The sequence below is a fragment of the Prenolepis imparis genome, unplaced genomic scaffold, assembly GCF_030444845.1.
Source record: "Prenolepis imparis isolate NDT839.2.m4 unplaced genomic scaffold, iyPreImpa1.0 SCAF_10, whole genome shotgun sequence".
In the NCBI taxonomy this organism is placed as follows: Eukaryota; Metazoa; Arthropoda; class Insecta; order Hymenoptera; family Formicidae; genus Prenolepis; species Prenolepis imparis.
Window position 1 is genome coordinate 4,562,113 of NW_028141168.1, and position 13,899 is coordinate 4,576,011.

At 33.5% G+C, this 13,899-nt stretch overlaps 1 protein-coding gene across 3 annotated transcripts; it reads right to left on the reverse strand.

Annotated features, from left to right (window-relative positions):
• Positions 1-204: 204 nt before the first annotated feature.
• On the reverse strand, positions 205-12,520 carry LOC145941936 (dynein regulatory complex subunit 11). Of its 3 annotated transcripts, XM_083048365.1 has the most exons (11): positions 12,396-12,520; positions 11,208-11,828; positions 9,665-9,875; positions 8,853-9,130; positions 7,452-7,761; positions 7,034-7,318; positions 6,488-6,732; positions 3,605-3,892; positions 2,597-2,689; positions 2,363-2,480; positions 205-993 (listed from the first exon to the last, which is right to left on the reverse strand). In XM_083048365.1, the coding sequence occupies exons 2-11, from the start codon at positions 11,709-11,711 to the stop codon at positions 884-886; spliced, it is 2,442 nt and encodes an 813-aa protein (XP_082904491.1). In that variant the 5' UTR covers positions 11,712-11,828; positions 12,396-12,520; the 3' UTR covers positions 205-883. The 3 variants fall into 3 exon arrangements, 2 of the variants coding, with proteins under 2 accessions (XP_082904491.1, XP_082904492.1); XR_014426261.1 differs by lacking the exons at positions 205-993; positions 2,363-2,480 and adding an exon at positions 3,005-3,119 and having other exon boundaries at positions 2,603-2,689; XM_083048366.1 differs by lacking the exons at positions 205-993; positions 2,363-2,480 and having other exon boundaries at positions 2,660-3,119.
• Positions 12,521-13,899: the final 1,379 nt, after the last annotated feature.

Here is a 13,899-nt window from a genome sequence, read left to right on the forward strand (position 1 = left end):
ATACACTGCAAAAAATAAATGATCTAAACAGAAAATAATCTCTATTTTTTTTCACACATCGAAGAACGATTTGTGATATAATTAGTAAAAGTATATATAATAATGCAATAATAATACAAAATGTAGACTTGAACGAAGAATAAGATGGATCATATTTTTTTGCATTTATAGAATAAGATGGATCATATTTTTTTGCATCATATTTAATGCATTTTTAATGCACTATTTTATTTCAAAATTGCACAGATGCAATAATATACATATATAAATCGGTAATAGATAGGCTATTCGAGCCGTAAGCGGATGTCTCGGGTTCGATTCCCGATTCAGCGACTTTCGGATCTATATTTTTCTCGCCTACATTTCTTTAGGGGGGACAGAGGGGATCTTTGGAATTAAAAATCTCGAATTGAGATTGTTCCGTAATAAAGTCTTGGCGGTGTACCAAGCAAAATTTGTGCCCCGTGCATAATTAGTTAATTCCAACGAAAAATTAATTTTCGTTGGAATCGACGCACCGACATCTGCTTACGGCTTGAATAGCCTATCTATTACCGATTTATATTTGATATATATCGAGCCTTTATATTCTTAGTGTTTAATATACATATATTTGCTTCTTATATGCTATATATGTTAAACGGAAATGTTTATTACCAGGTGGCGTTAAATATTAACTCTGTTGTTTTATGCAGTATAAAATTTGCATTTAAATGTGTTTACAAGAAAAGAACAGTGCGCCAAAATTGTTTTTTTCCATTCTCCTCTTCCCCTTCCTTTCCTCTATTGACGCACGAACGTGAAAAGACATCCACAAACAGTCAACAATATACATATTATATACATAAAATACAAATCTTATTATACACGAGATGTATATCTATTATTTTCCTTTCTTCTTTTTTTGCGACTCATTTGCTTCGTTCAATTTCTCGAGTTCCAATTCAAGAGCCTTTTGTTTCCGCCGACAGGTTGGCGTTTTAGAAAACCAGGCTAAAAAGAAACGTTAAATCTTAAATTTAAAGTTGCTAAGTCTTGAAAGTTGTAAAAATAAAATATATGAGTCACACATACATAATGTCTAATTTGTATATTTATGGAAATATACATATTTGTGATTTAAACAAATTATCCCAATATAAGCAATAATTTAAAAATTAAGATTGTATATTATCTAGGTAAATATTTATTATTTAACAATAAATAAATTTATTATTATCTAAGTAAATTAAAGCTCCTTCGTTCTCGCCGCGACCATGTTGGATTATGATGTTAGAATAAGCGAGAAAATACACGATGAAAATTTTTGCGTGCCATTTTTAAATAAAAAGATATTTTGATGAAACACGACTTCAGATCAGATGGCTTTAGCACACTTTTAAAATATTCCGAAAACTACCCTTCTCCCTTTATAATCAATCAACAGCTGTAAAAATTATTGTAATACGAGACCCAGTCTGTCTGGTTTTTGCACATGCGCAGTCGTTCCGCATGACAAAGTCTGATGTTTCAATTATTTTACGGTTATTGATTGACTGTCAAGGCAAAAAAGTAGTTTTCGGAGAATATTTTAAAAGTATGCTAAAACCATCTAAAGTTGTTTCATCAAAATATCTTTTTATTTAAAAATGGCACGCAAAAAATTTTCAGCGTGTATTTCTCGCTTCTGACGTCATAATCCAACATGGTCGCGGCGAAGACCAAGGATAAACCTTAAGATTATTGTATCATCTAACAAGGGACATGTCACAACTGTCCGGAACCGATTTGATTCTTCTTCAAATATGTTGTTAAATACACAAATCTAAAAGACACGTATTTTTTTATATGTGCGGATATTGAGTTTTAAGGGGTGAAACACCCCTTTAAAGAAAAACGGTATTTTTCTTTAGGATCGAATATCTGGTAAACTATAAGAGGTAGAAAAAAAAGACGTACAACAAATTTTAATGGCTTGAAGAGTACTTTAAAGTTATATGAACAAAATTTTTTTATTTTGAAAAAAAATTAAGTGGTGGGGTATTTAAAAAAAATAAAAATAAAAAAATTTTGTTCATATAACTTTAAAGTACTCTTCAAGCCATTAAAATTTGTTGTACGTCTTTTTTTTCTACCTCTTATAGTTTACCAGATATTCGATCCTAAAGAAAAATACCGTTTTTCTTTAAAGGGGTGTTTCACCCCTTAAAACTCAATATCCGCACATATAAAAAAATACGTGTCTTTTAGATTTGTGTATTTAACAACATATTTGAAGAAGAATCAAATCGGTTCCGGACAGTTGTGACATGTCCCTTGTAAGTAAATATTTTAAGACACTTTTGGGCGACATATCACACATACAAATTGTTACAAACCTAACCTAAAAATGCATCTTCCTCTTCGCGATATACCGGATCCTTGAAACTCAACGCGTTCACTAATTCAGCATGTGTTAAAGGATGTGTTCGTAGTTGTACCATACGTTTTGTAGTCATCACCTACATTATAATACGGGAAGTGTTAATAAATATTAATAAATCAAAGACAGTATCGTTAATTAGAATTAGTAATTAGATATTTTGTAGAGTCAAGATTTGTAATTCTAATTATCTACCTCATTAATCGTTGCTAAAACGGTGCCGACAGTGAAACCGTCGCACGCTTTAGTCATAGCTGATGTATCAAACTGGCGATTAATACCCGAGTACTAGAAAAAAATATCGTAAGAGATTTACAAAAGAGATACGTGAATATAAATTACACTGGTCAACACTAATTTTGTCACAAAAGGAATGACAGGTGATTTCGATAGGATTTTTTCCCGTAGATTACGAATCTGAAACCCAATATTCCATCACATCACGTTTTTGAGAAAAAAAAGGGTCAAAGTGTCAAAAAAAACTTATTTTTGAACCTCTGTTACAAAGAAACGGGACGTAATAGAATATACTTTCTGTGGGCTCAAATTAAAGCTTGAATCTTAAACTTTAATGTTATGAACCAAAAAAACATGTGACAATACTGTGAAGTCGTGTAGCACAGATTTTTTGACTGGGCGTGCGTCAATTTTGATCTCGTAAATAAGTGGAGTCCTAGTATGCTGGCTGACTACTGTTGGACACTTAAAAGAGATTTTCCTGAAACAAAATACTCCACAAAATCATAAAATTATTAGTCTCAAATCAGTTTGTTCAATCGATAAATTTTTTTGATTTACTTAATAAAACACCCCGAGTAGTGAGAGGCGAGAGAAATCATTTTATGATGCGACCTCATAATTTAATTACGGGGCTAAAATTTTATGATTCTTATTTTTTTATATCTTATTTTTTCCATAATTATTTGTAATAAAACAAAAATATGATGAATACGAGTATGAATAAAGTTCTTAAAATATGAAAAATAAGATGTTTGATTTATTTATAATTAAGATAAATTTATTATTGCACAGAAGAGATAATATATTTTATATAAAACAACATATGTTATATAATATTTATATATAACACGTGTCTTTACATATAAAATATATATATATATATAATTAATATGTCATAAAATGATCGATTTTTGTAATATGGCAATTTCTGTCTGCGTTGCACATAATATTTTTTTTACTCACTTTGTACAATAGATCCTTCCATATGAGAGATACAGTACCATAGTCCGGTCTAGGAATGTAGATGACTTTATCGTAGGTCTGATACAAGAGTTTCTGATCGCCATCCCAAGGTTTGCTGGATGTCCCGATAAGCAGAACTCTGTCCTCGCCTGTGATATTCTTGACCAGCTTCGGTAGATCTTTCCTCAAACGTTTCGGATCGGTCTTATCTGTTTTTGGTACTTTCTTTACAAACGGTTTTTCCGCGTCATCCATGAAGATCACTGATGGCTGCAGCAATCGTGATACCTTAATACCGACAGTAAGAAATTTTCTTAATGTTATACGTGCGATCACTGATGACTAATAGCTTAAGTATATGGGGGGGGGGGGGAGGCTCATGACTAGAGTCCGACCGAAATCAATTTTTTTGTTTCGGCCGAAACCGAAAACGAATATTCGGTTTTTTTTTTATTTCGGCCGAAATTGAAACCGAAAACCGAAACTTTTGTAAGGAATAAATTTCTACAAAAATTACATATTAAAAAGCGAAATTCATGTACATTGTACTTTTAAAATAAGAAATAAGGTAATATAAGATTTTATTAAATATCTTATTAAAATATAAAAATATTTCTCAAGTACGTAAACAATACGAAATAATATACTATAAAATAAAGCATTATAATTATAATTTATAATATTGAATTATATTATCCGCTTTTGAAAAGTTATAAACTTTTACATAAGTTATTATTGAGATTACATAAAAGTTTATACTTAAAAGTATTAGTCTTTACTTGAACATAATAATTAAACTTAGTAGCTAATAATCAAAATTAAACAATTCTATATTGTAACAAAAATAAATCAAATCACAGTTATTATTGAGATCACATAAAAATTTGTACTTAAGTTGTCTTTACTTGAACTTAAATTGACTTAATGAACTTATTGAACCGAACTGAATGAACTTAATGAATACTATTTACTATTTCATACGCGAAGAAATGAAGAAGTAAGAGAAAAGAGACAAGAGACAAAAGAGCACATTTGTAGATCAAATCTAAAACCTAAAACATTATGAAATAAAGAGATAAAATAGGAACTTACAGTTTTATTTTTATATTAACCGGCGAGCGTCCGAGAGATTATGTTTATAAGATTCGCGTCAAACGTCTACACTTGACGAGTAAAGCCTAGTCTACAATGGCAGTAAGCAGTATAGAGTAAGCAGTAAGCAGTATGAAATGGGAATTGCCCATTTTGTTACTCCCGATCTTTACATCCACTAAAAACAGTATACTCTCTATTCCTACAGCCTTGTTATTGCCATTGTATACTGTTTTTAGTGGATGTAAAGACCGGGAGTAACGAAATGGGCAATTCCCATTTCATACTGCTTACTGCTTACTGCTTACTCTATACTGCTTACTGCCATTGTAGACTAGGCTTTAGAATAAAGAAGGATAAGATCGTGCCGATTCGGCGCACATCAGTCGGCGCCAACCGACGCGTTGCGACTTGTACAGTTTCGGTTAACGTAGCCGAAATTTGCTCTCAATTTTGGCCGAAACCGAAATCAACCGAAATCCTGATTTTTGGCTGAAATTGGCCGTAACCGAAACCGAAACCGTAATTTCGGTCGGACTCTACTCATGACTGAGGCCAAATTTAAATCTTTGTAGGTCAATAGCAACTACAAAAATAAATAATTCGGATATTAATATTGCTACTTAATTTTTCACAAATTTTCACGTTGCGAGAAGTCCAAGTTCATGAGAGCATCTTTGTTATCACATATCCATTTCGTCATGACTTCGTATCTTCATCTTGTGGATAATAATTAGATTATCTGAGTAACTACTTAAGTGACGTGAATCAAGTGACCGGAAAAAATGTCAAATATTTTCCAAGATAATTATCCTAAGGTAACACTAATTTACAAAAAATATTTTTTTTTTCATTATTTTAAACCAGACAAGATATTTTTTATAGATTTTTGAATACTGAAAACGATGCCGCAAGCCAATTTTCACCAACACGTTAGGTTTCTGAAATAATTAAGGTTTAATATGCAAAAACTGGCTTTTTGTGATATTTGAAATCTTTTTTGTGAAAAAGATTAACGTTATCTGGAAGTTCTGATCAGATATCATGAATGTATTGTTCATTCCCTAAAATGCATTTTTTATTTCAATATCTTACTTTTTAGCCATATTAGGAAGGATTTAAATACAGAATTTTTCTGAGATAGCAAATATTCCGTCTGTTAATGAAGTATAATTATACTCATAATTTGTAATTTAGGACTATCGATACACAGTGTAACTTATCGTGATAGATTTCACTAAATGTATATTTATATATAGGGTGTCTCATTTTAATTGCCCACTTTTAATTTTTTGAAACAAATGCATTTTCAAAAAAATGTTTTAGATAAAAGTTGTATGATCTAAAGGGGGACAAATAATGATAAAATTAATTTTGGAAAAAATAATTTTTTTCCGAAAAACCTTTTTTCCTCAGGAGTACCTCCATATGAGAAGTTCAGCTTTAATCTTTCATAACATGGCTAAAAAGTAAGATATTGAAATAAAAAAAATTTATTTTATAGGAGATGAACAATACATTTATGATATTTGATCAAACTTTTCAAATAACGTTAACCTTTTTTACAAAAAAAATCTCAAATATCGCAAAAAAAAGACCATTTTTTACACATTAAACCTCAATTATTTTGGAAATCTAACGTACTAGTGAAATTTAGTTTGCGGTGTTTTCAGCACTCAAAAATCTATAAAGGACATTGTCTGGTTTAAAATAATTTTTGGCTGTAAACTAGTGTAATTATTCTAAATTTGGGTTTAATCGTATAAATTTCTATACCTGACTGATACAAACCTTCGAGATTAAATGAACGAGCATGATCAATCCCGATTTGCCGGGATATTTGCCAGCTATATTTGCCGGCGTGATGTCGAAGAGCGTAGCTCCTAGTTCCGTACAGATCGCGTTTACCAGCAACTTTTTGCCGCTACCATGGGGACTGGCTATCAGAACAGATCGTATAAGTGGTGTGAATTCTCTCAAGACTTGATTGCCCAGCGGAAGAATGCAGTACTCGGCAATCAATTGCCTTATATCACCTGGTACAATTCGATTAATTGTCATAAAGCGTGTGCTTCAAATTGATCTAGAAATATTTTGAAAGTCTTTTCTTTCAAATTCTTTGTAAATTTAAGAAATAGTTTTTTTTTCAGTGAAAGAAGATGTCGTGGGAAACTTTTATTTATTGCAGTAAAGATATATCTATTGAAAAAAGATACAAAATAAACTGAAATACATGTTTTCCACATTATTCTATGGATACGTATATCATGATCTTAGAAATTTTAGGAAAGAAGAATTAATAGAATAAATTAAATGCTATATATTCATCAAATGTACCGAGCGCCGGAAGAGGATCTTTCTCCTTCATATGCAGATCATAGTTCGCGAATGACTTTTCGCCCTTGAATTCATCCAGAGAAACCTCGCGATGAAGCTTAATAATACCCTGTGTGAGAAGCTCTTCGAAAAGGCTCTCGGTTGTTCTATCGGGCGTTAGATCTTTCTCTTTCTTTCTCTTATTTTTCTTCCCGCTTCTACGAAGACGTTTCTGCGGTTTCTTTGCGCGTTTTCCCTTGAATCCTCTGTCCCTGTCTAACGCAGCCTGAAGAGCCTCTATGTCGCCTAATTGTAACATTGCCTTATCAGCAATTATGCGGTTGTCGCTCTATAATCTTACACATTCTTTATAATAATTCTTCTCTACTCCTTGTAATATACAATTTTTAATTGATACGACAAAGATCTATCTACCTACTTCTCATCGCCTGATCCACAACTATTCTGACTTCGTCTTCGACTTCCCTCGTCTTTTCAGCTTCTATCATGTCGCGATAAGGTAGCTGTATCGGGTTTATCGATTCATCCTTGTCCCTCCAAACGTCTTGGTACTCCTGATTTGCTTGTATTAATTCTGGTAGAAAGTTGGAAGGGATCGATTTAAATCCTAAATCTGTCTCGTCCTCCGACTGTTCCGTTTCGCTATCTTTTTTCGACTTCGAGCGTTTCGATTTCTTCGATTCTTTCGACGATACCGCCGTGGATTTGCTCACGGTACTCTCGGTTCCCTGTAACAAGGCAATAGTTGAAACATTATAGCAAATTTAATTTAAATCGTATAAAACACTTCGTAGATATATACATCAAGCTGAACAAAATTTCTTTCACGTTAATCGGTATAAATTCGATAAACAAACATTTCGAAGATCATTCAATAAGCAAAAAGACAAACAACTATAGTTCAAAAAACATTTATAAGAAGTATGATATTTTCAAAACCATAAGTTGACCTCCCTGTCATCAATTTAAAAGCTGTTTGACAACTAATTATTCAGTATACATAATCTTTATTACTTATTTAACAATAATAGATCTTCCCGAAAAGTGTGCAGTTTTGAAGAACAGCGTTCAATGGCCTAGTTTACATCGAGCACTTGATACGCGTATCAAGTAGTGCATTTGAGCTGATCAGCCAATAACTAAACCAATGTACTAGTTATTTACTGTTTGATACGCGTATCAAGTGCACAATGTAAACTAGGCCAATGATAAGATTTCTCGTTCCCGGTGGGTGTAAAACCGTGTGAAATTTACTCCCAGATGCTCAAGCAATATGATAAGAGTTGTATGAATTGTTACAAGTGGGTTGATCAGTTCAAAACGTTCAAAAGTAGCCGAAAAAGAAAAATGAAACATTGAGATGGAAAATTCTGCCACATCCGCCTTAAAGTCCAGATCTCATCTCATCAGACTTCTTTTTGTTTGATCTCTTTATTAGTGGAATCAAGTTTTGCAATAACGAAGACGTGAACAAATGTCCAAAATTGGCTCAGACTTCAAGACAAGGAATTCTCTGCTGCTGGCATAAAAAAAATTAGTAGAGCGATGATCAAATGTAGTAGGCGCGATAATTATGTTAAAAAATAGGTAAATTGTTAGATTCTCATTAAATAAACTGTATTAGTAAAATGACAACCATTTGTCTCTTTACTCATTGAATGACCCTCGTAGCTGTACAGTACAATGTAAACAGAGGAATTTGGGTTACGATGGAAATCAATATGATATCAACTTGTAGCTTATATATTATTGGTTCATCCTTATGTGTTCATCCTTTATATATAGCGGGCAAGATACTTTCGATATTCATATACTTTACCTGTCTGCTGAAAATCATACGCGAACCACCGCTCTCGGCGGATGGTAAATCGGGTATTTTCCCGGTTTGTTGAAAATAAGTGTCGATCCAATTTCGAATTTCGATCCTGATATTTTCCTCCATGATGGTGCTCTTCTCGCTGCGTATTCTCTCTTTCGCTTCCAATATCAGATCCTGATACTGTTGTTGAAAATTCAATTGCTTCTCGTATCTCTGCTGCTTCAATCTCTCGACTCGTCTGGCACTTTCCGTGATCGTTTGACTAGGCTGTAGCATTCCTTTAGGCAATCAGCGTGTTAATATTTTACGTATTTAATTTATTTACGTATTTAATTTATTTACGTATAAAACAAGTAGTGTAAATACTGCTTCATCTTTTTATCGAAACAAATACTTTTAAAAGTTTAGGCAATATTAAAATTATGTTACTTGTATGCAGAGATGTGCAAAATGGGTGTTTGCAAACTCACTTGAAATAGAAAATGCAAAATAGTTGGAACCTTTCAATTTGTAAATGCAAAATGCAAAATAGGCATTTTACAGACATTTTGTATTTCCATTTTAAATGCATCTATTTCAAATAATGCATATCTCTGTATAATAATGCATATCTTTATATGTTTACAAAAATTACTATTTATAAAATGTAGGACATAAATGTCATTAAAGAATTTCTCTTATTGTAGCATTTTTATTTTTATTTTTTTCTCTTTTTTTCAAAAGAAAGAAAGACCACTAAATTAAAGATTATTTTATATTCTAAATAGAAAAATGATTCAAATAAAAAAATATTGCAATTATTTAATTGTTACCTATCAACAGCATCTCCTCGAGGCGTCTCTTGCGAACGTGGCATCTAGTGATATATCCTTTCCATACCTTTTGAATTTTCAGCGCTGCGAGCTTCTCGCTCGCTTCATCCTCTTCAGCAACTTCTGGTTTAGTAGTCGATCTTTCTTTCATCTCACGAATTTCTTTCATAAACTGATACCGCAATCTACCTTGTCTTGCTCGTTCGTGGGCCTGGAGTATTAAAATTTATGAATGACATAAAATAAATCACAAATAAAGAACCTCGCATTAAATCCTATATGAAATTGGATCCTAATAAAATCAGCTGGTTTGTTGTAACTTGTGACGTCCTGAATAAAAAATGTAATAGTCTGAAAGCTAAATAATGAACAGTTATCGATTTACAGCCAGTCAAATATGAAAACTTGGGTTCTGTAAGTATTTTGTTTATAAAAGTTTGAGCTTATTACATCTTTGTTCGGCAGGTCAAAAGCTGCAACATATGAGAAAATCACCAGCTGATTTTATCGGGATTCAATTTCATATAGGATTAGTGTGGAGTTCTTTAAACTTTAAAGTAATACTGACGCGTGTGTGTGTTTGTGTGTGAATACAAATATATATCTTCACAATAATAAAATTATTTATATTTATGCATTATCATAAAATACATTTTAAATAATCACGTTATTTTAAAGTTTCGAACATTTGACATTATTTGACGTTATTTTAAAGTTTCGAACATTTGACATTTGTATAAACGGCGAAATTAACAAAGCCATTTAAAGTCTTGTAAAAAATAGAAAATTTTTCTAAAGCTTTATTTAAGAGATTTTTTAAATTTGATTTTATCTCGAAATCTTTTGTCTTATTAAGCTTATAAGAGAAGATAAAAACAAGTAATAAAATAAAAATAGAGTAATAAAAATAAAAATACGAGTAGTAATAGAAAATAAAAATAAATAATAAAAATATATAGATATATGAATTATATTATTAAACGATGCGAAAAAAATGGAAAAAAATATAAAATGTTTTTAATTTTTTTTTAGTTTTAGTTTTTAATTTAAATATTTTTAATTAAAGATAAGCAATATTTCATTTCTTCTTAATTTACATACAAGAAATACTGAAATGTCATCTCGATTACATAAATATGTTATGAATAATAAATAATATAAAATAAAAATATAATAAATATATGAAATAAATATATAAAATAAAAATAAATAATATATAATAATAATAATAAAAATAAAAATACGCGTAATAATAGAAGATAAAAATAAATAATAAAAATATATAGATGCATGAATTATATTATTAACGATGAAAGGAGTGAAAAAAAATACAAAATACTTTTAATTAAAATATTTTTAATTAAAGATAAGCAATATTTTATTTCTTCTTTTACACAAGAAATACTCATTTTGATTACATAAACACGTTATGAGTATTAAAATTTAATTTTGGCGATATCGCACGGTTCGATAGCTTTTTTTTCGAAAAGGCGAAATAAGAAGAGCTCTCTTAGGCTCTTCTTATAGAGAAGCTTCGCGATACCTGAATAAGTCGTATAGCCTGCGACTCGGTGATTTTTTTCGGGATGATGGCTTCGTGAAGCGCGCCCAGATTTCGAAGGGTGTCCTCGATGAACTTTCGTCTCTCCGCGATTTCCGTGATTCGCCCGCGTCTGTAGTACCTTGGTACCTGGATCTCGGCCTCCTGCGGCGTCACTCCGCACTCGACCAACACGTCGTCGTAATAGCTATGCTCCGACAAATCGACGTTGACCAAGTCGTGCTTGAGCTCTAGCATCCTGCCCAGACTCGCGTTCAATAATCTCTCCAGTAACAGGCGTTTCTGCGGCTGTATGACCTGGTCGTAACACTGCTCGAGCTTGTTGCAGATGAGGATGTAGCGGACATATAGGGCCGAGACGGCGTCGTGCGCCTTTTTGCGATCCTTCTGCGGCTTCGCGCCCTGGAGCACCGTGTCAGTCTGGACCGTCTCCATGAGCAACGTCTGGACCTCCTTCCAGAGCTCGTCGTACGTCGCACTCGACATTTTTCCTTAACAAGTGCTTGGCGTTCGAGAACACTTGTCGAACGCACTCGCAAAATTCGTATATTGGATCTGTTGTCGATCGTCATAGCTACGGCCAACTAACTGATTGTCCGTTACCTGGCAACAGTGTTTGCTGTTATCTAAATGAAATTATATACATATAGAATATAGATGATTATATCTAGATAAACTTTTGGTGTCATCTTATCTTTATATAGATAATAAAAATATGTACTATCTATATCATCTGCATCTTAGATGAAAAAAAGTTATTTTTTCTAAATTATCTAGAATAATGTTCAGATAATTTGGTTTAGAGTCATAGCACATAAAAGTACTCAAGTAGTAAAACTTAAACAGTAAGATTACAAATTCAGAAGGAGGCTATATGGAGCCACGCGTAGGATGTAGGTACGCAAATACTAAAAACAAACTTGTTGGAATAACAAATTTATTAAATCTAAACGTTTCGGTCCTTTCTTTGGACCTTCTTCAGTAAATTTAATACAATAAATTATAATGGGGAATCTACATACTGCCGCACGCAGCGCAAAAGCCGTGAGCCCCCCGATCGATACCCCACTAAATAGACAAAGTGAAATAATATGTCATGAGGTACTCAAAAGTGGACTCTAATGAAGAGTATAGTGAGGAATTTCCGAAAGGGGGCTCACTCTTACTCACACACTCATCCATCGCACATTCACACGACCGTACGCGGACGCGTCCGACGCACGAGTGAAGAAGATATTCGGTTTGATGCTATTTATAAGGCGCCATACAATGGCTCATAGCCTGTTATCGAAGTCAATGTCAAACACAATGTGTGGAATTTATTTTTCTTTCTCTCTCTCTCTCCCTCTCTCCCCTCTCCCCCCCCTCTCCCCTCTCTCCCTCCCCCCACCCCTCCGTCTCTCTCCCTCTATCCCTGTCCCCCTTTCCTCTTGCTTCCCCCCCTTCTCTATCTCCTTCTCTCAAACATACAATGTATGGAATTTAATGTTACAAATGATTTATGGCTCTATAAAGGAATTCGATAACAACTAAACGAAGACCGTCTTTCAGGAAATTTGAGGCATATTTGTCACAACAGATATATATGCTTGACTTAGACACTCTGTGTCTTCTTGTCGGTTTAGGCCATTTATCTGGCGCCTGATAAACAGCATCTCTGATACAAGTCTCTTTCTTAGAAACGGTTCCTCATCCAAGATCTCAACGTTATCCCAATCAAATTCGTGGTTAATCAGCCTGTGGTCCGTGATCACGGATTTTTGCGCGGTGTTTCTTTTTATGTGATTTCTGTGCTCCCTAATGCGTGTTCTCAACTGTCTGCTGGTCTGACCGACATAAGAGGCATTACAATTTTGACATGAAATTTTGTATACAACGTTATTATGCCAGTCTTTCTGCAGTGTGTCTTTATGCACGCGGATAAACGAGCGTAACTTATTCAAACCTGTGTAGGACATTTTTACATCTAGATCACGGACCACATGGCTAAACCGCTCGGACAATTTGGGTATGTATGGGACATTAAAATATGCAACGCGAGCCGAATTAGTATCAGGTGTTCTGTTAGCGGCGCCTGAATTATTATTTTTATTTCTCGCAAACAAAGTCTTAAGCCTTTCGTGAAATGTTTCAAAAATCAGTTGCAATGGGTACCCATTATCACGTAACACCCCAATGACCAATTCGAAGTTCTTTTGGTGATATCTTGGGTGTGATAACCAGAAAGCCCTATCTATTAGGCCAAATATTGTGCCTCTCTTGTGGCAGAGAGGGTGACAGGAGTAATAATTCAGATATCTTCCCGAAAATGTTGGTTTATGGTACCAGTCGAATTCAACATATCCCCGGTTTAGAATGAATGTAACATCCAAAAAATCGAGTCTATTGCCCCCCCTTTCCAAAGTAAACTGTAATCTATTATGACACGCGTTAAACTGTCTTAGTATCTCCTGGCTCGTCCTGGGAGGGACGGCCAACGCGATATCATCAACATAGCGTACGTAGATCGGGAGTTCAAAAGGAAGATCTCCTATCACCCTGCTCTCCAAATCGCGCATGGTTAAATCGGCTACTATGGGAGACAGCGGAGAGCCCATGGGCGCTCCGAAGGTTTGTTGATAGATTATGCCATCAAAGGTGAAAAAAGTTGAATGAAGAACAAGCCGGATTGCCC